The sequence below is a fragment of the Ciconia boyciana genome, chromosome 1 (genome assembly GCF_034638445.1).
Source record: "Ciconia boyciana chromosome 1, ASM3463844v1, whole genome shotgun sequence".
NCBI lineage: Eukaryota > Metazoa > Chordata > Aves > Ciconiiformes > Ciconiidae > Ciconia > Ciconia boyciana.
This window is the reverse complement of record NC_132934.1, coordinates 88983084-89010128: the sequence shown is the minus strand read 5'-3', so window position 1 is coordinate 89010128 and position 27045 is coordinate 88983084. Positions and strand designations below refer to the sequence as shown.

Genomic DNA, 27045 nt, shown 5'->3' with positions numbered 1-27045 from the left:
AATGTCCTGCTGCTGACATTTAAGACAAAAGGGAAGAACATGAAAGGCCTGGGAAAAAAGGAAGCAAGGCAGTAAAATGTTTATCATGCAAAATCAGAAAGTCGTTGGCAATAAAACACACTGCACTGACAGAGCACTGGGACTAGATGATACCAGCCTTTCTATGATTTAACACAATTGCAAAATAAAGGTCAAATGAAGCCCTAAAACTTTCTCCGTCATCTGATATGAAAAATCAGATGTGTTATTGCTGGCATCAGCTGCAGTTTGTTGCTTGGTCTAGAACAGGCAAAAAAAAAAAACCCAAGCAGTAACAGTTTCTCAGCAACCGCCTTCAGATTTATACTAGCCTACAGAGTTCCAGCAAACACACTTCCACTGCATCTCAGCTGCAGCTCGGTTTTAGCTGTGAAACCCATGGGACCCCAGCCTGAGCCATAGAAGGCTGCCTACCCCCAGTCACAGGATGTGGAGGAATTGGTGGGCGACTGGAGACACCCAGTAACATGTTCCTGCCTTCTGAGATGAGCACAGAGCACTCAGCCTGTGTTGAAAGCGAGCTCTAGCACTAGACTAGCCACATCAGTGCAAGGTGGCACCTGCACTAGTTAGCTGTGCTGAGAGAAATGAGTTACTAGTTTGAATGCGCTGTTCTGCTAATGCAGCTATGCAGCTTTTGGGAGCCAGGCTGGAGCTCTGCATGGTCCTACTGCTTCAGATGGCCACCAGCTGGGTGCTCTGCACCACAGACGCAGTTTTATGGGGCAACAGTTTTATGGAGTCACTAGTCCTGACTCTGAAGCCAGACCTGCAGTCCTCCTGAACCTGAGTTCTACTGATCTCAAGGAGACTCAGATTTCACTAACAACACGAAGGAAAACCAGCATTATTTCTCATCTCACTGAGTGTTTTTTAGACTGGAATACAGCTAGATGATTCAACTTACAAATAGTTATTTGATAGAGCAGCTTCCAGTTAAGGAAACCAGATGGTGACTCAAAAGATTACTTCCAATCCCATATCCTAAAAGGAAATCTTGGATGTTACAGAGCATTTGTAGCAACCATTAGCTTGGAGGAAGTCGGAAGCAACTGTACTAATGTGTGGGCACTATGGCTATGTAGTCCATCCCAACCTTGGCATTCCTGCCTCTGCATGAGTTGGGGAACTTCTTCCAAGCAATTTTAACTGTTACTTCACAATATACAGGATTATGGGCCTTCTTCACTTCCCAGAGTTAACACTGGAAAAATAAATTGCAGAAGCGTCAATGAATATTTGAACAGGTCCTCTTTTGAATTGCCCATTTTTTAATTTTCTAAATCTGTTTAAAAGAAAACTTGCCTTTAAAAAAAAAAAGGAAAAAAGGAAAAGAAAAAAAAAAGTAGTATCTTTTCTTCATACTCCAAATTTAACAGTTAAAAAAAGGAAAAACAACTTTACTCAAAGTCTGGTTTTGAGACTTGCAGATATTTTCTTCCCCAGACTTGCACATTTTTTTCATTTTTATCTCCATTATAAAGTTTTTTTCCCAGGTTTACTACAATGTAAGGAACAGATATATAAGCATTTCCTCACAGTCCTCGATTTTATTGTTAATCATTAATAATAAAATGATGGCTACTTTAAGAAGTCAAATAAAACCAATATAAAAACATGGTCACTAGAGTATTATATACACACATAACAAAACAGCTTAATACAATTTTATCACAGTTTTCTATTGTATCAAAGAGAGCATACTTTAGTACATGGAAAATAGAGATTTTTATTTCAAATAGTCACTTTATGTTTACTATAAAATATTTAATGAAATTTTTAAAAAGCAATCCTCAAGTCCAGATGTAATCCCTGATATGTTAACTGCACAGAAAACACAACTTTTGGGAGCAACTATAAACCACAGAAGGAACAAATTATTTCTGATGCAAAGTCTTATCCAGCAGGAATAGACTGGCTTCTTAATCTCCTGGTTGCTTTTGAACATAGGTACATTCCCTCATCTCAGTTTTTCTTGGATTTTTCATTCCCATATCTTGTGCAAATACATGCTCCAGAAAGTTTCACATGCATTTTCTAAAACCTCCTGTCTTCACCATATCTAACACAGATATCAGATGCTCATTTGTATTGCTACAGCAACCTCAGTTACAATCTTGTGAAATATTTGTTCAGTTAAATGGGGTGATGTCACAGCAGCATGTCCAGTTCAGAGACTTCCTATAGTGCTCTGTATGGCACAAATACAATAAGCATATGGACCTTTTTATACTAATGGCACTGACATGAAAGCACTTCAGGGTTAAACTGTACATCTGGAGAGGAGGACTATTGTGATCTAATTGTGGTTCGTAAAAAATATAGGACTTGAGTGCAGCTTCCTTTACATAATGTGCATTGACAATGCAAACCAGCCTTCTTCTTTTGGCTTTTCCACCTGCAAAAGAAGAAACCAGTTGAAATTCATACACCATAAATTTCCCACAGACTTGCTAGTTAGTGCTAGCTTGTGTAGGATTGCTACGTATCATTTCACTGATATGTAGCAATTGTCTCCCATAGGCACCACGGAGGTAGTCACACCACCTACTTTAGACACCTAGTTTAAGCCACATCTACCTTACGTATTCTGAATTTCCCCTCTGGGGATGTATACTTCGCTGTCAGGATAGGGAGTCTTGGATCCTAACTTTGTTTCTCTTTATCACTCCTAATTTAGGTTATTTTGGACATCAGGAAAGACAGTATTAATATATCCTCATAGTTGCTTTCAAGCATACAAATAGATCTATGACTGGTTTACCAGACTGTACTACTGCCTGGAGTTCCCCATGAAAGCATCCCGCTGTAGTCTATTCTTCTCTTTGCACATCAGGAATCAGAAGTCCAGATTGGTGAGCTTTCTTTGCATTTGGATTTATTTATCCTTCAGCAACTAACTTGTGCAACAGCTAGGTAAGAGCTTGCTTGCCTTTCACAGGTGGCTCTACCAGTACATCATAATGATTACCTGAAATTCTCTGCAGTCACCAGTGAAAGACTGCCAGAGGTTCACAGTTCTAACACATAAAGATGCCACAGCAGAAAATGTAGTTACAGGATTATTCACTTGTAAATAACAGCTCTGTGGCAGCAAACAACTAATGTCACTAGCACGCAGGTCTCCCCTTACCAGTTGTCCAGAATGCAGACTGCCATGAATCGATTACTATTGGCCCCGGTAGATTTAAGGTATGACTAAGCTCCCTCCCTTTATCTGTCTTGCATTTTCCTTATATGACACCGCACTCAAACTTTCTGGCTGAAGATTGTTCAGTCTTACCTTTGGTCTTTGGCTGACAGGAGTTAATTTCGCACTTTCTGACGTGGCACTTAGGGGTGAACGAGGTTTGCTAGAGTCTCCTACAGACCTGTAGACATTCAAAATGAGATTGAAAAAGTGAAAAATGGAAATGACTACTAGAATCACGTCTCAGATCCTGAGTTAGGACTCCTCATCAATAGTCTTCAACAATCCATGTCATCTGCCTCATGTCACACTGCAGGTATTTTAAATACAAACAATGGAAGTTGTGGAAAAGCTATTGGATCTTTGTCCCATTTCCAGAGAGCTGAGTGTGATGGAAAGTCTGTGAAGCCAAATAAAAACATGGCAATTTTTCCACTGTGTTCAAGTTCTGCTGCATGGATAATCAAGATACTATAAAAATGAAATAGTAAAGGGTTAATTTTTACCTTCTTATACTGGTCATACTGGCAGGGGAAACACTATCTTCTTTGGAGCTGTCCATAGCAACTGCCATGGGAATAGACACTTCAATTGTCCTCTTTGCATTTTCTAGGCAAATAAATAATAGCTTGATTCTGATGAGAACACAGCAACATTGCACAACATTCATTTAATCTTCCCATTTTTTGAGAGGCATCATGTAACTCTTCACAATTGCATAGAATATACAGAGCAGACATAAAACATCAGGCTGAAAGTCTTTTCAACACCATACCCACTCTCCGAAAAGTATAGATATTGAAAGCAGATACTCAGAGCAACTATGGACAATGTGCATAGATATAGAATGATTTTCCATGGATAAACCCTCTGGCTTTTGGCAATCAGAGGCTTAGAGACTTCCAGTTTCCCTACTTTGTTCCTTTAAGATTTTACTTTTCATGCTGAAAAGTGTTATGATCCCATTGCATGAGTCATTGCATATGTACCTGCATGCATATGCACACGCACGTGGTCTCTCATCCCCCTCCTTCCTCTCCCTCTGAAGTCCTTCCCTTTATACATCCTCTGTGGTTTAGGAAGGGGGAAAGGGCGGGTGTCCTAGTCAGAGCATGTATATGTGCTCATGCGCAGTTCTGCCTGTAACTGCAATAACTCCATGAAAAGATAAAGCAGCCCTCGCCTGCTGGAGAGTATTTTTGTTTATAGCTACATATGGCAGCTAATCTATGACTCTTGAATCAGCAAGAATATTCCCTTCACTAATTTATCTCTTCAGATGACTGGAAGCTTCAGTTATTTCCTTCTATTAGCACTGGCAGTAACTCAGCAAGGTAGTCTGATGAAAAGAGCACAAAAAAGACCAAATACTAAAATGTGGTTGAGAATTGGATAACCAGTCTGCCATGATTTTTAGAAGCCCAATGTAAATAGTTAGTCTTTTTATAAAAGATTCTCAGCAGAGAGGACTGATGAAAAAGCCTAGTTCAGCCCATCAGTGAGTACGTAGCAGAACTGTTCTGTGGACAAGGACATAGCAAAGAACAGATTTACCATGAAGCATGATATTTGCAGCAGACTAATGACTAAGAAACTAACTTTAGAAGTTTAGCTGATATATTTTTATCTCTCTGAAGTAAGGAGTGTTTGTACCACACAGTCATTAACAGCAAGCGTACTGCTGACCACAACCACAGATCCAATCAGATAAGGACAGAGAACTCCCAAAAGGGGAAAAACATTGTCTTACTAGTTTTTGTTTCTCCTGAAGCTGGGTACTTACCAGTATAATTTAGGGATGGGGGCAGAACAGGAGACATCATGGGAGGGGCCATATCGGCAACAGCTAATTTCTGCTGGTCTATTAGCTGCAACAGTTTGTCACGTGCTTCTGTACTCTGACGATTCAGCTCTGCTATTCTCTCCTCCAAGCTCTTCGATACCATGAGATGAGTCTACTTGGATAATAACTTCCAATTAAAAACTTAAAATTTGGACCTTCAGGGAGAGCATGCAATATATTTCAAGTACTTCTATGCATTTAATTTTCAAACTGAAAGTAAACATAATTATATAGCACCTCCTGTGGAAAATCTGATTTTGTCCCTTTCACTGTCCTGTATCTAGGTCCTTAATTGACTAAACACAACAATATTTTAAATTGGTCTTCCTACAAATAGGAAAAACCAGCTATTGTCTGCATCATTAAAGAAAAGAAAAAAGAAAACCCCTAACCATCCAGCAATTAACCATAATTAAGAAAATACTTAATAAGAGACACACATACTCAGGATGGTATGGGGAAGCAAAAGCAGATTTCTAGCAGAAGTATCCTGGAACTCATCTTTAAACAAAGTTTTCATCCACTTTGACCCCTCCCCCTCCAGTAATAGCTTCCCCAAAAACAACACTTAAAAAAGTTTGCATCATCTTGTACAACTAAATGACTAAACATTACACAATATAATACAATGTGGAAAGCGACAACACTCTCAGCCTACATTTACATGAGGAAATTTAAAATCTTTAGGATCCTTAATTGAACAGTAATTCAGCCACTGTGATAGAACAAAAATAAAGACAGTAGCAAGGGCAGGGATGAGGCATTTCTGTGATGTTAATGCCACTCACTGGGGTGCCACTGAATAGCTGCTTAGTTGCAGATTAAAGGTTTTCTATGTGAACCGAAGCATTCAAGTTCTCTCTTTCCCAAAGATTTTGAGATTTTCACTACACAGCAGGACAGACAAGCCAGATCCAACTAGTACATACACTATAATTAAGTTTTTGCAAGAGATGTACTTGCACCAACTTTAATCTCATGGCTTTTGGGTCACGGTAGCAGAAGAGATGTATGGCATGGATTTAAATATGTATTTTCCAAGCTTGACAAGAACCTGTGGTTTGGTGCAGTGCTTTCACTGTTAATATTATCCAAGCTACAAGAGCTTTACCTGCTCATGTTGCAATCACACCTCTTTTCACAGCGTAACCTTATCCTAAACTTATAAGTGTGCTGCACGCTTTTCAGTGCTCATATACAACATAGGCCCAATATGAGACACTACTGTTGAGCTCCTTAGGGAATTATAACAATCACAAGTCTCCAAGCAAATGAATGAAAAGAATATTTGTTTTGCTACTCTTTTCCTTAAAACAACTGACAACAGGAAGGAAACAGTCTTAAAGCATCAGTAAGCTATGGGAAAGCAGATCAGCAGAAAGGGGAATCCAGCTTTCCTTTTCTGTAAAATTCTCACCTGTTCTTGTGAATCTGGACTAGAATTTGCATTTCGTATTGGGTCTGGCTGATATAGGCAGTCACTTGTGTCTTCAGAGAAGTCTCTGAATTTGCTCAGCTGAGCTTTAATTAGAGAGTTCTGCCGTGTGAGCTCAGCTATCTGTCCCAGCAGATCACCGTTTTGAAATAACTCTGCAGCTGTGCTTTTTTTTCTAGCATCACCTGGGCAGGACAGACTGATTTTCTCACAGGAACTCCCCAAGTCTTTCTCTGAAGGAGGAATTGGTTGCCTTTGAGAGATGAGACAGTTTTCCTCAGTTGTGCTCTGTGTTCTCAGAGAGGAAGGTGAGCTCCTTTCCTTGCATGGTTCTCTTTGGGTGTTTTCAGAAGACTGAGAAATGGCTGTAAGCACTACAAACAGGAAATAAAAGAACAGTAGGGAAAGAGACATGTGATCCTCATCAAGGAAACTAACAGTGACTTTATTGCATCAGGCTAGTAATAATCAAGCAGGAACTTGAATTGTAACATCTAGCCTGAATGGTGTTATGTTACTGATCAAAATCACTCTATGCAAGATCTGCTGCAAGAACTCACCAGGTTTAATATTTCCTACTGCAAATAGTCTTATATTTACATGATTTAATTAGAGATTGAGAGAGAAGTCAGAGAGAAGATAAATAATCTTGAATTTCTTAGCTGATAGATCAAATACTACTTCTTAGTCAGTCCTCGATTTTCCAATATCCAGTTACCTTACCTAATAAACTGTAAGTTTGTGTTTTAGTTCTGATATTTATACTGGGTTGGTAACAAAAATTTTAGAACAATAAAACAAAATAATACAAGACAAGAAATAATACAATACAAGAAAGGGGAAGCACTCTAGCCAACAAAAGTAGTTAGGTATTTTTTGTGGTCATTATCAGCAAACCAGTAACACACCACATACACGACTAAATGTTACAGCACTGTCAGCTGCTACATGTTAAATCCAAGTTGGATTTTGTGATCAAAACCAGATTTTCCATGCTTTATATACCAAACAGCCCATTCCTTCCCAAGCTTTAGCTTTTGCCTCTTGAGCAGAGCATGACATTTAAAAATTTACACATAAATCTGTTTTATGAATATTTTCTCATAAAGACATGTTCAAGAAGTTTAACATGTTGAGCCATTTAGCACCCTTAACAGTCTTAAGAGAGTAACAATACATTTCTCACACAGCTAAACTATAGTGAAGTCTAGGAATACAGTTTTATATTCTTGTTGTCTGTCATTTGAAACATCTGACAGTTCTCAATGGGACTGAAGCCAGATGTTGTTCTTTGCAGAAAGCTACCTTTAATTCACTTTCTCCTGATCTATTATGTGCCTCCTTGCAGCATAGGTGACCACCAAAAGCTTGAACTAGATATAAACTTTCAATTGTCCTGCCAACTCCTTAAATCAAAAGGACTTTTGGGTTAATTTTCTGACTTGGAAAAGACTTACAAAGCAACACAGCTGAAAGGGGAGGAAAAAACGAGGAAGGAAGGCACAAACCCCCCCTACTTCTTGTCAGCAACCATCAAGCTAGCCATAGACATAATTACCTGCCTCTCAACAACAGAGGGTTACAGGGCCCTAGCACATTCAGTAAGATGCACATGGTTACAGTGACAGTTGCAGGAGGAAACAGCTAATTTTGAGAGTCACAAAGGGTCCTCCCTTCTGCTCACTTCATGAAGTTTAAATGAGAAATACCTCCCCTAATCACCCCGATGAACTTTCCTCCTCCCAACAACCAGAATTGAGCTACCAACCTATAAAACTCCTGAAGGCTATGGGTACTGACACAAGACCGAATTAATCTTGTTATCCGGCACCACATAATTTCACCGATAACTTCTTCAGCCACTTCCTGTGTATTAAATGAAACCCAATGGAAACCTGCTCCCAAAGCTTTTAGAAAAACCTCTGCCAGGAAGATTGGCTCAAAGCAAGCGTACACAGCCTACAGACATCCTGGTTTGTCTGCAGCATGGGCTACAGAGGTATTGAATTTTCAGCCTTCAGTGGTCCCACCATTAAAGGTGATAGAGGCTGGATTACACCATCAGCAGATGGAAATCTGAGATCATGTGCTGGACGTCATAGACAAAGAGCTACAGCAAATCATACAGAAGTGACAGTCAAAACCACTACAAAATTAAAATGCCAGTCTGGATTGCCACTGACAGGACTCCAGACAGTAGATGGAGAACTGCAGGTGACAGAAAGTCTAAAGGAAATCTAGCAACAGGCATAGAAAGAAAAGAAATGCATATCTGGGTGCAGAAGTAGGATATTCCAGCTATAGGGCCAATGTGTCTAAGCATACAGATTAAAAATTTTCCGTAGAAAATACATCTCTAGTGCAAGGTAGTGCAAGATTGAAACAGTAACACACTACACAGACTCCCAAGTCTACTACAGCCAGAGACATCTCACCATTCTGGAGGGGAGACAACTCCTGACTGCTCGTCTGGCGAGGCGGTGACAACAGCACAGCTGGCTGGAAGATGTGAGCTGGCAAGCTTCTACCAGATCCCGCACCACCTGAGGCACCTGGCCTTGGGGGAAACTTGAAAGGAAGTTCTTCCTGTGGGAATTTCAGCATATTTTCCCTGTTGCCTGCATCAGTCCTGGGCTCAGAATAGCTCAAATCAGGTTTTTCTAAAGAAAAAGACAAAGCAGGGATAAAAGTTAAAAGGAAAAAAAAAATGGTTTTAGTGCAATAGCAATGTAGGGGAAAATCTCAATAACAACTCTTACGTTCAGGTATCTGAAAAGACAGACTGGAGTTCCCATGCACTCCTAACTTCCTTCTGATACCCAGGTACAGAACTCTTTCACTTGAGGATAATACAAATCTTTACTGGCCTTAAGAGCAAGAAGAGCTCTTACACGTAGCCTCACAATTTCAGGATACTAGTAAGAGATCTGTTTGTAGCCCATGCACAAGACTTAAAGACATGTGACTTGTCAGGAATAGGTATTTAAGTGAGCTACATTTGGTAATATCTCTTGAGAAAAGCAGACCTACGCACTTGTCCTAATGCCCCTATATTATAAATTTGATGGCAACAATGGTGGAGTAGAAAACTATTCGAAGCTTTTTTTGAGTTCTCTGATGATCTTTTTATGATTTAATTCAAGCCAGACATCTCTTCAGTAAAAAAAGAAGTTATTATTCTGTATTTAACAACAACTAGTTTGTGTCTAAGTTGACATCTATTTTGAACACACCAGGGAGGCACAAAATGAAAAGCATGAAATCAAAGTTGTAGCTACCTGTGAGACCACAGTAATTTTAATATGCTTATATCCACTACTCCATCAGTGCTATCTTTGAATTCTCCCTTCACAATCTTGTTCAGGACATTTGTTCCCAAAAGAGAAGTTAGTGGAAAATTAAGCAGAACATATCTGATCCCAAAATGCAAGAGACAAAAAGCACCCTTCAAAGGCAAGGAGGCTGTTCACATAAAATACTGCTAGTGGTTCACATCACTGAGATTCTAAGATTGAATTTAAAACCTGCCACCCACTATTCAATGACCCTGGCAAGAAATGAGAAGGATCTTCTTGCTCTGCTTCACTGTACAGAACTGCATTTCTAAAGCATCCTCCTCACACACTATTTGTCACTATGATATCCTCCCCACTCCTTTCTCAGCCACTCTTCCTCTCTCCAGAGAAGTCCTATATTAACTTAGCTAGTTTCAGCACAGAAATCACGCCTATCTCAAATGTCTCACATCCAGTCACACGCCTTAAGGGTACAAGAGATCTCCTGCTGAAGGAGGAAAAGGAATAAATATTTTTGTAACTTTAGGAAGCTTTCCTCTCAGGAAGATGCCTTTTTCTGAGAAGAGAGACCAATAAGGAAAGAAGATTTGGAAATTCTAGCCCTGCAGAATGGTTGAATAGGAAGGTTTGGGGTTTAGTTTTTTCAGGGTTTTTTTTTTTTGAGGGGCACTTTTTTGATGGTTTGGGTTTAATGTTTTGGGGTGCGTTTTTTTGTTTGCTTTTACAAAACCTGGGGAAATCACAAAAAAGGGATCTGGTACATGGCTTCTTCTTGAGAACCCCACAGAAACAGTCAGGAAGAAAGTTTCTGGCCACAAAAATGTCCACAAAAACAACATTTAACTAAGGAACACAAATAGCTCCAAGGAATCTTGGGATTCACAAGGAGTTACTGACCTTGAGAGCAAAACTGATGCATTTAAACAACCAATCGGGAAAGACAGTTGGGAGAAAACTCCGTGGTGAAAGAACATTAAAAGTACAAGGTGAATCATGTTTGGTTAGTTTGGCCATCATTCTACTGGCTTAACTTAGCCTGCGTCTATGTTATACATCACTCAACTGCTCGCTCACCTCTGCTACAAAGTCACAAATACCAAGAAACAGACTTCTGCCTGGTTAGTTAACAGGCCTCAGCAGCTGCTGTTTATGGTCAGCAGCGACCTCCACTGTCTTATGGAAGAACCAATCTCATACTGTCAGGCTGCCTCAGCAACAGAAAGGTGAGATCCTGATTCAGCTGGCATTTGGCTTTTGTTTTTTTTTTTTCCAGGACCTTCAGAATAAACCTGACTTTGTAAGCCTTTGTAATGGGGGGAGGCTACTTCCCTCCTTTTTTTTTTTTTAATCAATATATTATGTATCACTTAAAGCTCAAGCCCAGGACTTGGCTAAAAGGTTAATCTTGAAGTCCTGATCCAGCCAGAAGGATGCCAGTGGGGATGGCATACAACCTATAATATTGTTAAAAAATAATCTGTAGCAAAACACTTGTTCTCACAGCAGAACCCATGGCATATGAATTTCCAGAAGTGAGATTCACACTCACGCAAGAGGTATTTATTCAAGCAGACATCTATTAAATACCAGATTTTCCACTACAGTGATAAACTAACCGCAACTCCTGTTTCATCCTTCACACATGCATACACACACCTTGGCTGTTTGCTGCATCTTTGCTTGCAGTGCCAACGTGGTTTGGACTTTGTTCTCTTCTAGGTTCTACCAAAGGGAGGCCTTTAAATGCTTGTGTAAGAGAGATCAGCTGTTCATCCGTTACCATCATGTATTGCTGAAGCTTCTTCTAAAGGAGGAAGGAAAAAAAGAGAGATACAGAAATTTGTATTCTAGCAACATGAATTAGAAAATTATATACCGCAAACAGCCCTGAGAAGAAATTTGGCCTCTTAATACCACTGCATGAATCTGTAGGATTCCATTGAGGTATTAAATATTAGTGTCTCCATGTTTCTCATTTATTTTCTCTCCTGACTCAAATAAATTATTTGTTTTTCCTTTTCCTATCTCATGACCCCACTTCCTCTCCAAGGTTGCTTTACTGCTTCATTCCCAAATGTAACCACTGAACAAATCTACCTCTGCTGCAAACTGAAAAAAAGAAAATGTAGTATTACATCTAATCTACTCTGTTGCTGCAGTAGTGTTAACAGTATAGAACTGTGGAATCTGAACTTTTAGACTGATAAAGTAAAGCTCAGTTTTGTGGAACTAGCATTTTCTCAGGCTTTAAAGTTAAACATCATAAGTGAAGACAAAATAATGACTTTCCAAACATTCCTTCCCCCCACCTCATACTTGCTATTATAATTCTCAGGCTCCTCATTCAGTTTTATCATTTTATTTGTTTATTGTTAGAATCTCTTGAACATGAGACAATGTATCTCAGCCCATGTTTGCAACACAAGTCAATATTCTAACAAGTCATCCTGATGGGTAAGGAGCAAGGGAGGCTCAGTACCTGCATAGTAATGTTTTCTTCCCTCACTAGAAGTATTTCTGCAGTCAGAGCATCAATCAGTTCTCTGTGTTCATTCAACATCTCCTCATGCTGCTGCCTCATCACCTCTTTCTCACGCAGCTGCATTTCACTCTAAAGAGAGAGAGAAAGTTAAAAGCCTACTATAAACCAATACAGATTAATATCTGGAAACATGAACGGGTCCACATGACATCATACCGTAACAGCCCTTCCCACTATATTGACTTCATTACTTTCACGACAAAATCCAATTTTCAGTGCTTGAGAACTGTCAGCAAGCTCACTGTTCCTTCTTTGTTACTCTAGAACACTGTAGGGAGTCCTATACATCCTTGTTCTTCTGCCTTTACAACTTTTACAGGCTGTAACTACAAGCATTGTCTCTCTGCACAGATACCGTTTTTTAAGTCACTGAATCTTCATGCAGTAATCAAATAACTTCAGGTGTGCTGATGTTGTCAGTGTTCTGTGCTACTTGTGCCTATTCTTTAGTTTCCTTAATTCATTAATGAAGACAAATTTGACTAGATAAAGGAGAAAATACTTGCTTTCTAATGTTTTCCCTCAGAGAGAGAAAAAGTTACAGAGGGCTTCATTTCTTTTTTTTTTTAAAGAAGACAGAAAAGTTTTTTTGTTAAGTAATCTACTTGAGCATGAGGCAGAAGACCTTACTGTAAAGAACCTCTTGCCCTCAAAAGATACTATCAATCTATTATTTTAAAATAGACCACTGCAGTAGCCAGGCTTCCTGGCTGACATAAAAGAGGCCCTTCCACTTTTAATACGTAAATGGAATACACAACTGCCACTTTTTGGACCATTGTAGCTAAAAGAGTGGAAGCTACAAAGTCACATAAACACATCAGAATTAGCAGATGGAGCCCTCCCCCAGATGATTGCCTGCATTTACTCAAAGGAATCCCTGAATAAGAGAAATACACCCCGTCTCCAAAACACAAGAGATCCTGAAAAGCAATTGGGGTACTCTTTTCTGCTGCATGGACAAAATTAGAGCATGAGCTGCCCATAACATACCATAGATTATTTTCTGGTGGCATTGGGACCAGAAGTGAAAAACCACCAAGGAAGAAGTATTAAGACAAAACAGCTCTGCTGCCACATGAAGTGAATGAATAAGTAAATATTTTTGAGAATAAATCACAGATACTGTCACTAGACACAAGACAGGCAGATATTCCTCCTTTAAGCATATCAGAGACAAGCCATCCATTTTCTGTTTCTCTTCCAGCTAGAGAGAACAGCTTTTCTGTATTGATCCAAGTGAAGCAGGCTGACACAGAAAATGGAAAAAAGGTAGACAGTTCTATCTTTTTAGAAACTAAAGACAGCACAAAATAAAAACTTTAACTCTCGTAGCAGTGATGAAACCTATTGATGCCTTAGAGCATCTGGATGAGCTATTGTATCTACTTATCCTGCATTGTGGTAACCTTGTTTTGGAGGAAAAGCTTCCAAGCAGCTAAGTGTCATACATTTATGCACGGGGAGAGCATCAGGGTTAACAGCTGTATACATCCATTCCTGCCATCAGGTAGGATTTGGGTCTGGTATACCCTGAAAGAAGTATCTTCATTCCAATCCATTAACAGGTGGAACACCTAATCACATAAGCTTTAACACTGCATCAGAATATGCAGAAGCAGAGATAGAGAACATAGCAACACAGACTAATGTAGCATGCGTACAGTCTAACTTTTTGCCCTGTGCGTCTGGCAAAGAAATATCATTTTTTTTAGCAGAATGGTGAAAAAAAAAAGTTAATTCTAACATTTGGCCGATGACATTGAAATTAACTTAGGAACCAAATCAGGTTTATCCACTTCCCTTTAAGAAGTTCATATAGCTTGGCAAACATTTCAGAAGTTTCTTCTTCCCCTTTTCTCTAGCCTCTTCTATATTCACTACCTTCTTCTTGAAGGAGTTGATTTTTTAATCACTTAATAATACAACTTTCATGAAAGATTCAGTAATTCGAGTTTCTCTTCCTACTTTTTATACATAATTTTGAGAATAAATTAAGCAACATCCTTTATCATAATTTTTCTGCATTCAGCTTTTCTGCAGCAAAGCAGCAAAATATTTTTTTCTCCCCAGAAGAGGAAGGAAATCTTTCTAGAAGCTTCAAAACTTCCTGAAGACTGATTGTTTACCTGAAATCAGCAGCTTTTTAAATAACCGCTGCAAAGTCATTTTATTGAAACACATTGCCAGCTGTAATTGAGGCATTGGAAGTTTGCTAACTCTCCTGGCTAGGCAAGACAGATGGTGCACACAAGCACTTGATTTATTCCTAGCATCACAAGGACCAGGTTTTAGGAAACACTCAGACAAGCTGTGCTTCTTCCCAGTGAATTCTCAAATTCTAATTGTAATTAAAGCTCCATGAAAAGGGGAAAAAGTCAGTGAAGACTATGGATGCACACTATCTATCTCAAGCAACTCTGAATATGATTAGGCACGCTTCGTAGCTTGAGCAACTTCTGCATATTTCTACTCATGAATTTAGGTAGTAAATCTAAAAAAGTTGCAGACAATTCTGCAAGCAACAATCAACTCCTGGAAGGAAGGAATGGTAACGCATCTATTAAAGTAGAAACAACATCATAGAGGTGCTCAGTAAAAATTGGGAATACAAGTAAGCATCAGTATACACCTTTCAAAATAAGTGGTCTCCTTAAACACTCAGAATTCTTGGCCTTCTGCTGAATAGGATAAAAGCTCTTAAGATACATTGAATGTTACATTCATAAAGAGAAAGCAGCAACTAAGAAAGAAAAAAAAAAATGAAGAGAATCTGGAGTAGTTTTGGAGGAAGCCTAAGGGCCAAGAATAACTCATTTCTGTGAAACACAAATTAAAGATAATCTAAATAGGGTTACAACTGCAATTATATTTATTATATGAATTTGATGCCATTACATTTATGTTTTCCTAATAAATGGAAAAAATTATATTGCAAGACCAGAAGATCCTTCCCTGTAACTGCAAAAGAACCAAATTTAATACCCCACTTTGGTATTACAACTTTAACAGAGAACAAGCATTAACTTCTTTTAAAACATAAGACCTCCTCAGCCAAAGTCCATCTTCTGATGGCAGTGGCTTTTCACTCTTGAACTGATAAATTACTGTTTGCTTCCGAGACAGGTCTTAAAGTAAATTCTTCCATACAGATTAAATACAGGGTAATACAAGGAATAAGTTGTTATACATCCAGACAAAAAAAAATATTCAAATTTTAAAATAAGGTGGGTTTTTTTCCCCAATTATTATACACTCTGAAACAGAACCAAAATAGGACAGTTCCACATTCATTAGGAATCTATTGCCTTTGCTATAAAGAAATGGAGAAATGGAGCACTGGGATATAGATAACATTCTGCTGCATCTATTAAGAGTACAGGAACTGCCATAACCTGGTTCAAAATTTCACATAGGCCCAATGAATCTGTGAGCCACTGCTGCATCTTGAGTAGCTCTGGGTTAGAAATGAAATAAAAAACACTCTTTTTCTTTTTTAAAAAGGAGTTCTGCATGGCTTACAGGTAGTTGTCTTTATAGAATTACACTGATCCCCAGCTGTGCATGGCTATAGTGAGCACTTCAGGTCATTCTTGCTTAAGGTGAAGTTGTTGCTATGGATAGAAAAAGAGAGCTAAGGCATCCCTCAAAGAAAATTGGGGATTTGGGTCCACTGCTCTAGTGACAATAGCATCGCCTTTGGGAGGCAAAGGAAGAAAATGAATTTGTAAACAAGGCTGTAGTTAATACCCTGCTACAACTCTGAATATATTTAAATAACAAATTCAAAATTATTTCAATTGGTATTTTCTGCTAATAGTCACTGAGAGACTTTCATTGCAGTCAACTCCTCCCTTTTCATTAGGGATACCTGTTTCTAGCAAGCTAAAAGTTTTAACTCCTAATTGCATGCAATCCAAATAATAAGCAATGATAATCAGACTTCAGAGTAAACTGATTGGGAGCCAGGAAAGACCAAAGTTCACATCTGTAAAGTAACTTTATACCCTCTTTCATTCACTCTACAGAAGCAATTCAAAGTCTTCTCACCTCTTTGAGGTAGCGCATCAAACGACAGAGAGCGTTCACCAGTGATAAGGTAAAGCCGGTGAGGCCTTCACTTCTCTCAGTTTTTTGAGCCTCACGACCTGTACATCGCTCATATTCCTCCAATTCATGCTCCACTTCACGTATCATGCGGTTGAGAACATCTAGGCTGGATTTGTTGTCCCTCTGAAGGTCAATGGGGATTGAACTAGCTGGAGAATCATCTCTCCTCTGTCTTGCAGAGTTCTGTGCAGTTTGTTTTCTTTTCACTGAGGGGGAAAAAAAAAAGTGCCATTGGAATTTCAACTCATATAGAAAGCTTTGCAATACCAACGAAATTACATTGTTTATTGAAGTAAGTGAAAAGAGAGGTTCTCTCTTGCCCTGAGCTGAAATGGACCATCAAAGAATGTCCCCAGTCATTTCAGTTATTTTCAGATCAAACCCCACATTTTCTGCCACCATGTTAGTGCCTCTCAAGTATGACTGTTTGTGGTGCTTTTATCTTACATACTTGTGTATACTTTCCTCCTTCTCAGTTAAAAGCATGGAAACAGTTTGCCAGTGAAAAATATCAGCTGCTTTCAGGTCTCATATTTAATGAGCAACTCTTTTACAACAATCCTTTCATGCTACAGTTTGTATCTGATGTCAGTCCCCACATACAAATGTGTGTAGAATATGGGGACTGAAACATATCAGAAGTCTGTGCAGTATAGAGCAGAAAGCTGTATCAGAAATAGAAGAGCCCTGCACAGGAGAGAACTCCATGGCTAGCAAGGTAACAGGTAGCATCAAAGGGCCATATTTATGGTTCCCAGATTCCTATGGACTTTGCTTTGCCAATGAACGTGCAGAATACAGGAGAATACACTACACAAGGGGCTGTGGAATGTTCATCCTCAGAGATGCTCAAGACTTGGCTGGACAAGGCCCCCGCCAATCAAACTTTGGAGTTAGCCCTGCAACGACTTCCAAAGATCCCTTTCAACCTACATTTTCTTATGATATTAAGGACCTTGGTCAAAGGGAGGTATGCTATTTTTAAAAGTACTAAACTTTTTGCTGCAATTTGCTTTTGTTTCCTTGAGTTTGGGTTCAGCACTTGTCTCACAATGTAAGTATAGTCTACAGTCTCTTCTTCATCTTCATTCTGAAGTCTTGAATGGATTCTCTCAACTACACTGGTAGCATTGAGGGCTGATTTAAACACAAAACAACAAAAAAATACACACATTAAATCTTTTGGGTATGTTCTTAATGGTAATATGTTATAAAGTAGTTTTATTAGAAGAGCTGGCTTTTTGGTCTGGAAATTCTTCTGAGCCAAATTAGTACATGTCTGTCTCTCACCCCCACCCAGAAAAAGAATTCCAGACAGGATCCTGTGAACAGCCTAACAACCCTTGAGAGGCTGTGATTTGGCAAATCCAACCTGACCGATCCAATGACGGAGAAACAGTTGTTGGAGTCAAAGGCACATTTGGTTCCTGTGATAAGGTAGTTTTTCTCATATCCTTTTCAGCCCACAACTGAGAATTCACCAAGGAATTTTCTTCTCTCAATAACCGAAGTAGCCTACATTCAAAACAAGCATAACAGTGAATTGTACTAGGATAATAGCATGATACTAGATTATCTCTACAGTCTAGAAAGAGCTTTTTAAAATATCTATAACTGCTCAGGTGAGTTTCCTGCTCACATTCATTCCCAGTCTGAATGTTATAACAAAGGTTTTCTCTAGAATTCTGAGGTCAGGGAAGGGGCGGAGGGGGACAACAACACAGAAAAAGTAACTTAACTATACCCATGCAACACCCTTTTAACTCCATCTATTTTCCATGTTAAGAAGATGGAAACCTGAATGGACATATTTGTACTGACCTGTCAGAACTGATGCTGGATTTGAAATTCGGAGAGTCATGGTGTCCATCTTCTGATTGACAGATTGACAATGCTTCCTCTTCCACTTCATTAACAACCTTTTAAGGAGAAAACAAAGAAAACAAAAGGGACTTCAGAGCAATTTCAATTTGTCTTTAGGAAGAAGTGAGAGATCAATTTTCTGAAATTGTTTCAAGAAAAAACCCAAAAACATTTGTTTCAGTGTCTACCTCCAAAACAAAATTTAAAAAAAAAGAAAGAAAGAATAACACACCCCCTCTGTGGGAAGAGTTTTGGGGGGCTTCAGTACCTAAGAAATACTAATACTGACAATTGTCTCTGAAAATAACACAGCAAGTGATTAATTCAATATCCAATATTCTATTTGGATGATTTATATTAAATAAGACAGACCACACACACTGTAGAATAAAAAAGATTTAAAGACTGTACCAAAACAAATACAGAGACATAGCAGGCAGAAAATGGAAAAAGGCGCATAATTACACCATTTCTAAAATTTCAGCCATTTGACATGACAAGCTAAACAACCTTGTAATAAGATCTGCAAAATTACATTTATATCCTATGTGCAAAATGCAACCAGAACAAAATACAATCCTACGTACCACATTCATAGCAAAACTTAAGCAATCAAATTTGGAATTAGGGTTCCTCAAACTACCAGGTCTCTCCACTTCTGGGTAGGCTTCACCACGTAGCCTTTAACTATGATTTTCGTAGGCACATAAGGAAAAGAAAATCTCACAGCAGCTCAGCAGACTACTATCAGTACATGTGTCTTAAAAATTTAAGCCTATCCTGCAGCATGCATCCAGTGAAACATCTTATAAAGACGCTACAGTTAACTCTTCATATTAAGAAAAACCCAAAAAACAAATAGCACATCGAAATACATGACAGAGCAGTACTGCAACTCAGATTGCAGATACTTGTGCAAGACAGTAGGAAACAGGATTAGAGAACCATGAGAATATGAAACCATCACTTTCACTCCCACAGCCCTTTTGGTCTTCATCAGTGAGCTGCTTTCCAAGAGTGTCATATGCCTGTTCTCAAACCACAGTGAGCATTCCTGGTACAGCTCATGTTATGAAAAGAGCACAGAACACAAAGGAAATCTAAATGAAATTTTAAACAATTTTAAACAATTTTTAAACAAACCTAAATAATTGTAAAAGAATGTGAAGTATTAAAAGTTAAACTGTAGGACTAATCAAGGCTGTGGAGTTACCTGGGGTACATTTACATGTGTGTTATCAGAAATAAATTGGAGCTCAACTGCCTATGTCCCCATCTATGCAGACATAATTAGAAAATCAGAGGCATATTTCAATATGTAGCAATTAATCGACACAAGAGTTGTTTTCTTAGTCTGTAATTACTTTGTTCTCTTGATGATAATTCCAGAATTTAAAAGGGAGAGCATGCTAATATGAGAGCGCTTCTATGAGACATAAGAAGTTGATATCTCTCATATTCAAAGGTTAAGAAATAAAAAAAAAAAATCATGATTCCCAGAGTCTCACAAAACAACCTCACTTCCATTTAACACCATTTTCTATGTATGTTTATCAATGTGTTATCAATACACAGAAGAAAGGTTTAGGTCTGCTTGGAAACTCTACCTTTGAATATTCTTATTTTGTGTAAACAAAAAAGCTACAGGACATCCATGGAACTGAATATACATTACCTGGGAATCCACGACAGATTCACTAAGGATGGAAAGCTGAGTGGGAGGATCACATTTTTGTACAATGGGTCCTTGAGATGATTCTAGGTCACAGTTAGGAGCCATTGTTACATTAGGAAAACCTAGAGGAATCAGACAAAATAGGGAAGAATACAGAGGACTTGGTCTGTAGTATGTTGCAGGACTTTGTACCAAAAAGCAAGCTCCCGTACTTTGCACAAAAAGGGTCACAGGGATGTATGCCGCTTTAAACAATTGCCAGAGGCCAACCATAGAGTTATCTTAATACATTCGGCCATGTACCAGGCTTTTGTCCTTCTCACCTGTCTAAATACACTTGTGCAGAAGCAGCATGCAGGATGAAACAGTTATTATAAGCAAAAGAGAATGGCAGCCTACAGAGAAAATAATCTAAGCTTAAGATTTCCTGCCTTTCAGCAGCGTAAGGACCCACAAACCAGGATAAGAAAAGGAAAAGCCTTGTTCACAAATTGATGATAAATCTTCAGCAATATCCAAGAGCGAGCAGTCAACCCATGTAGCAATGCGAACCAGAACTACTACAGTGGCTCAGACTGGTGCTCTGTATAGGCTGGTAGCTTGGCTGTGAAAATGGTGAGCGTCAGGTGTTTCACAGTAAGTGATCCAAAATTCCACAATGGACCGATACAGTAGAATAATTGGCCACAGCTTGCTCTCCCCTGCCATGGGAGGTGTTATCCTCATCTGTGTTTCATCCCACATGAACAGGATCAATCATACTATTTTATATGATGAGATGACAACAGTTAAAAAGAATACTTTGCAAAGCGAAGCTATTTATGAAAAGCAAGGAGATAATCTTAAATGTACTACCACATGTAAATGAGATGGTCTACCTGTTCGCGTGCGAGGAGCATCCCCAAACAAGTCTTTTGCCACAGCCAAAACCTGATCAGATCGTTCCAATACATCTTGCAAATGGTATTGATCAGACAGAATCTGAAAGTATAGCGTATAAGGCAGTATTTCATACTGAGCAGACTGATTTTTCCTTTGTTTTTTTTGGTATTGTTCTTCTAAACAGTTAGCAAGAGAACAGCCAACAAGACAATGTTTGCAAAGTTGGTACTGTGCAATTGGATTCTAATTAAGATAGATCAGAAAACAATACTTCATTCTGAGTGACTAGAATTCACCTTGTTTTTCTGAAAAAATTAAACAATTGTTACTTCTGGGGCCCCCATCAGCACTGACTCTTTCTCATTAGAGAAAATCTTCTTGCTCCCTTCTTCTGCTCCCAGCCTGACACAAAAAAGAAGCTGGGTGTTTATGACACACTCATCAAAATGAAGACATATATCTGGCAATTAAAAAATAATTAAAAAAAAAAATCAGTATGCATCCTCAAATCATTCGATCTCAATGTTGTCGAGTCAAAGAACACTTATCTACATCTGACAGACACCCAAAAACTGCACTACTTGATTAGATCCAAACCAATTCAGGCGGACTTGTTTCATTCAGCCATGACTATTGAAAATCCTGCCTAAAAATTAAGCCACATACCACCATAAAAGTTTCAACAGACATAAACACAGCTGATTACACCTGGCATCAGAAGATGTTTTGAGAATCTCCACACATTTCTCACAAGGCACAGCTTCTGTATTCAAAGTCTCTCTCCCTCCATATTTGAAGTCCATCCCTGGCACCATGACAGCTGCCTCCTAAGGAAGGAGGTTTTTGAGTGCAAAGCAAGAGGCATTCATCTACTGTGAGCCAAATGGAGCTCACTGTAGACATGGCTTCATGGGCAGAATGCAATTCAAATACTCCTCACTGACTTGTGGTTTCATTCACAAAGGTGGAAATGGCAAACTAGCAAAATTATATCCCACAACCTGGGAAGAAGGTAGCTATTCTTAAACACCTGAGAGGAGACCAGATATGTAAGTGACCTCCACTTCATCGTGGTTAATCAAATTTAGCCAGAGAGACTGCAAGTACTTCAGAAGATCCCACAGAAAAGACAGGCTCACATATGCCCTCCTACTCAAAATCTGAGAACTGAGTGACAATTTTTGCTCCCCCAGGAATCATGAGAGGGATTGGTTTGCAGCAGTTTCAGAGCATTAGATGCTGTTATCTCCACAGTTTCTTTCAGTGTCCATTGATAAGTTCACTGGTTTATATTCAGCCTCATTAAAAAAATTCTAGGCAGTGGTATTTCACCTGTTTCTCCCCCACTCCCCATTTTACTATGCTTTGTTATGTCAAGGAGTTTCCCCATATACCTAGTTTCCATGTCTTTCTAGTCTTTTGAGCCTGAATTACACTGCAGTATATTACACTTCTCCTCATAACCAATTTAGAAAATCAGTGAATATTCATCTTTCAATCACCTCACATACCTACTTTTCCAAAGCACTATTCAGTTTTCACACTTGATACTAACTAAATCTAGTCTTTCCATTTAGCCATCTGATGTCAAAACAATGCGGGTTTTTAGACAAAGCCATGCCAGGTCTGCAGAAGGGGCAAAAAAAAAAAGTTTACCTGTCCCAAAACATAATTCAACACAATTAAAACTAAAGTGACATGTTTAATCAGACAAAAATTATTCTGATTAATTTGTTTTCACCCTCTCTACTAGACCTCTTTTAGCATCAGCAGGTTCCTAAGCTTTGCCCTCCTGCTGAACATTTTTAAAGCATTGCTCCCAAGGTAGATTAGCTCACATTTGCTTGTGATCAGCAGAAAGCAAAGTGATATAAGCTTCTAACCCCTCTAGGCCCGCTTACATGCCCCAGCAGCAAGTTCACTGAGTGCTGTACCTTGTCCCAGTTTAGTATCACCTATGAATTTCATTAAAATTCATCTTCCCTCCTGTTTCAGATTTTTACTACAGATAATTAAATGGGACAAATCCTAAAACCTCCCCACTATGATAACCCACTCACCACCTACCCTTCAGTGAAATACACTAACGTTATTTTAAAAACAAGTTGTTATAGGACCAATCAGTGTGGTACCTACACATTCACAATCCACAGTTACAGAGACAAATTCTTTTTTTTTTTTTTAATTCAGATTTTTAGGCAGAAAAATCCTCAAAAGATTAAAATTTTGCTCATCCATTTTATATATTTTGCTCTCTTTCTCTTCAACCTACAACTACAAGAAAAAACACACTAGTAGCAGCACCTTCCTAGTTTTTGTCTCTGAGTCTTTTGCAGTTGAGTAGGATTCAAGGGGCTTAGGAAGCTACACTCTCACAGCAGTAAATAAGGAAAAAAGATTACCAAGATAACAGAGACAAGGAGACAATCCACAGTGGTTGTGCTGTACTGGGAGACACAGACTGAAGAGTCGCCCCAGTGACTCTGAACAACAGGACCTAGCAATTAACAAGATTTAAGCTAGGGAGAGGCAAAAATGGTGACTTTCCTCCATCTATTTTTTTTTTCCTCTACACACAAGAAGATGCCAGTGTTTCAAACAGCAACAGCCAGATGGGTTTCATCTTGCCTGGCATCATCTCCTTTTGTCTTCCTATCTGGAAGCATCTTTTCTCTGATTCAGAAGTAGACACAGGGTATGTTGAATAAAGTAATCTCTTAAATATGAAGGGGAAAGCCACTCAAGAGAAATTGAAATTTGTGCATTATCATTAGAAATGGCAACAAATATGAAAGACTATTTCGTAACCATGAGTTTCACATCTGCAAAATAACAAAGTTACATAACAGGTAGTCCAGCCAAATCTTAGAGTGGTTAGTCTAATCTACTTTTGTGATACATAACTTATTTCTGCATGGAAGTCTTATTGAAACTAGCCTGCTATTACATTAGGGAAACTTGTATAAAAGTCCACAGCTTTTTTGAACACTCCACTAAAATGCACTTGGCAGAAAAGTATGAAAGTAACAAAGGTCAAAACTAAAGTTTGAGGCTCGATTAGCATGATATCCTTAACACAAAAATTCTACTGTGATTGCAGAGAAACAGGTGTCAAATAGGAAACTAGAAGGTGATCTTCAATTCTAAGTACTTTCATTTGTTTCTGTCTATGCTTGAATGTTCTCAGAGATCAGAAAAAGACTTCTGAAAATTTAAGAAAGACAAAAGAGAGAACAGGTCCATGATGGTTAATCCACTGCACATTTACAGGACTACTAAATCATGTTTATTTTAATTGCTAGGTGAACGTTGTTCATCATCATACTTTACCAACAAGAACAATTCTCAGTTTGTCCAAGTGCTGATGAAGTCTGAAAGCCAATGACTATGTTTTGAGATTAGTTTTCATAACATATGGCAAGGAGTCATCTGCCATGTGGAACAAAAGAATGTCTACCACTGAAATCCCTTTTCAGACAGTGACAGCTACTGTCTCTGTTAGCTAAGCTTAGGCTTGCTGCTACATTTCAATATTCAAAAGCAAATTAAACAATATATTTTCAGTCACAGTCCTTCAGAGACCTAGAGAACAAGCTTTTCGATCCCCAGACGACAAGCTTGTCTGCTAGCAATCATTGCTCCTAAATCTTTGTTGTGTCAATTTTCCTTCCAGACAAGCTCTTCCTTACCAACTTCTTGCCTCACCCTTTTAGCCCCTATGAATCTGCATTTTCTCTGTTTAAATAAGCAATGGCAGATAAGGATGTCCCTCCCAGAAAGAGAAATGTTCATGTTTCCAACAAAGAAAAATACTAGACGGGGGAGGAGAAGGCAAGATAGCAATAAGAATACACAGAACACACATCTTTTTCACAACACACAGTTCAACCCTGCAAAAAGTTCCTATTCAGATGCAAAGAGGCCTGCAGAATTACTGAAGACACAGCCAGGCAACAAGGATCAAATGCGCAACCGTATATATCAGTTAACATGTTATACAGCCTATTCCAACCATTGCATGCACGCAACACAGAGGAGGGAGAGTATACGCATATATGAAGTCAAATTGTCCAACAAGAGGAGCAAATGTTGACCTATGTGCAAGAGCAGTTTTCTACTACTGCTGCAAATCATCTGCAGCAGGCTGAAAGTGCAGATTTAGCTCTCACCTCACGCATCAGAGTCAATTTCCTTTTCTCCAAGGAATCAGCAGCCAGTTGTTTTTGCTTCTTCCATTTTCTTTTCAGTGCTTTCTCTTGCAGTTCCAGATGCGCCAGTGCTTTGTTTTTTGATTTGTGTATTTCATGGCGACGCAGCTACATAAACATGAAAGAAACCATTTCAAAATCAAAGGACAATCTAAAGTAAAATTTGCAGCGTAATGCTAACAAGCTCTCCTTGATTTTATAATTCATGCGCTGAATACTATTTACGTTAACTTCATGGTAGTACCAATGACAGCCTTACAAACATCCAGAAGTGTAAAATGCCATCAGTACCAGCCAAATTTAAAGCGGCTCCAAAGGTGAATGGGGAAAGTCTCAGTTTCCATCTGCCCTACACCACTGACTCAGTAAGTTTTCTCTGTTGTAAAGGGAGGAAAAAAACAAACACTATCACCTATAATATGCATAAAAAGACATAATGCATTTTCCTGATTTAACACTGTCAGTCACCAGAGATATTCTCTCTCTTCTTCTAACAATGAGATATATACATTCAGTTTAAATACAAATTAAACAAATTATATGTGTGAGGTGCTTGCTAAAGTGTCTGGAAGCTATCAAGCCAATCATTTATAGAATCAAGTCTCTCTGCTATTGTGTCCATCTGTCCTGACTAACCTGTCAAAATTTATAAGCAACAACAGCTCATACCGCCTATTCCATCCTGGTAATCAGTGCTACCAAGGAAAATGAAATGGAATTCACATATTTTGTAATGAACAGGTTGTTCAGTATAAAGAAATTATGTTAAATTGTTTAAATGAAATTTGAGTATCCTCAGAATTAGAGAGATTCCTAAAATAAAGCATGTTTTTCAGTACTTCCAGCAGAGATGAGACTTAACTTCAGCCACTCCACTGAGTTTTTATGTATTTATGTTTTTATGCGTTTATGCTGGTATATACTTTGTTGTGGTAAAAACTACAGCTACCGCTTCCCAATGGAAACAGAAAAATGAAAAACACCAACTGCCAGAGCTGGGGATGCATGCTATCGTAAACAAAGAACTGAAACTAAAGAGCCAGTATTTCCAGAAGCTTAAAAAGGGAGATTAAACATTGGCAGAAAATATCCCCGTAAGTACGGTAAACACTTATGCTAGAAAACCAGCTAAATCTCCTCACTACAGAGAAGGAGCAATGATTGATGCTAAACTTACAATATCCTCAGGAGTTGCACGGTGGACTGTCAAATCACGGACAGTACTCTGCAAACAGGAACCAGAGAACACATCAAAAGCCAGAACTGAGGACGAACTGTATTTTTTTCAAGTTTCATTTAAAAAATTGTCTAAATTACAATAGAATTAGCATAAAACTATACAGTGGTGCATTTTTATGGCATTGTAAAGCATTCCACCCTCACTGAGATAGGCAATCAGCAAAAATGATACCCCTATCAAGGCTGGGTGCGCTCTTCAACCTAAAGAGCGGGCTGCCAGCTGGGAGGCCTAACCTCAAGCAGGACCAAGGAAGCGAGAGGGGTCATGGCCACGCCACGCACACACAACTCCCCGTCACGGTATCCCCTCCCCGGCCAAATCCACACACAAATCGGGTATCTCCAAACGTGAGCCCCCACGTGAGCCCTTCCCCAGCCGGCAAAAGGCCACGGCGCGATCTGCGTGTCACCCAGCAGAAGCAGCCCCGCCGCCGGGTCCGCCTTGCTGCCCGCAAGCCGGAGGAGGAGAAGCGGGGAGAGCCACCGAGGCCGGAGCAGGCCCAGGGCCTGGCTCGGCACCCGGGAGGGGGAAGAACTTACGTCCCAGTCCCGCCTAACCGCCGCCGCCGGCGGTTTCCTGGGGCCCTTCCTGCCGGCGCCGCGGGGCCGCGGCCCGCGCAGCAGCGACATCACCGGCCCCGCCGCGGGAGGGGGCAGAAGCGGCGCCGCAGCGGAGGCTCGAGCGGGCCGCGCACGCCTCCGCCCGCCGTTGCCATGAGGACG

General features: G+C 39.3%; 1 protein-coding gene across 4 annotated transcripts; it reads right to left on the bottom strand.

Moving 5' to 3' along the window:
- Nucleotides 1-1560: 1560 nt before the first annotated feature.
- On the bottom strand, nucleotides 1561-27045 carry SPICE1 (spindle and centriole associated protein 1). 4 transcript variants are annotated; one of them, XM_072881064.1, is made up of 17 exons: nucleotides 26863-27045; nucleotides 26261-26308; nucleotides 25045-25191; nucleotides 20872-20974; nucleotides 19994-20115; nucleotides 18277-18374; nucleotides 17828-17970; nucleotides 17452-17592; nucleotides 16396-16661; nucleotides 12283-12414; nucleotides 11460-11607; nucleotides 8943-9167; nucleotides 6490-6881; nucleotides 5013-5184; nucleotides 3736-3838; nucleotides 3323-3410; nucleotides 1561-2437 (listed from the first exon to the last, which is right to left on the bottom strand). In XM_072881064.1, the coding sequence occupies exons 1-17, from the start codon at nucleotides 26950-26952 to the stop codon at nucleotides 2384-2386; spliced, it is 2472 nt and encodes an 823-aa protein (XP_072737165.1). In that variant the 5' UTR covers nucleotides 26953-27045; the 3' UTR covers nucleotides 1561-2383. The 4 variants fall into 4 exon arrangements, with proteins under 4 accessions (XP_072737165.1, XP_072737175.1, XP_072737184.1 ...); XM_072881074.1 differs by lacking the exon at nucleotides 17452-17592; XM_072881083.1 differs by lacking the exons at nucleotides 19994-20115; nucleotides 20872-20974.

What these genes read in the sequence shown, in the direction of transcription:
- SPICE1 (XM_072881064.1), bottom strand. Translation starts at nt 26,952, where the DNA reads ATGTCGCTGCTGCGCGGGCCGCGGCCCCGCGGCGCCGGCAGGAAGGGC. An exon ending in GTGCAACTCCTGAGGATATT is followed by an intron (nt 25,192 to 26,260) that starts GTAAGTTTAGCA and finishes ATGTTTATGTAG; the next exon opens with CTGCGTCGCCATGAAATACA. An exon ending in CCCATCCCTAAATTATACTG is followed by an intron (nt 3,839 to 5,012) that starts GTAAGTACCCAG and finishes TTATTTGCCTAG; the next exon opens with AAAATGCAAAGAGGACAATT.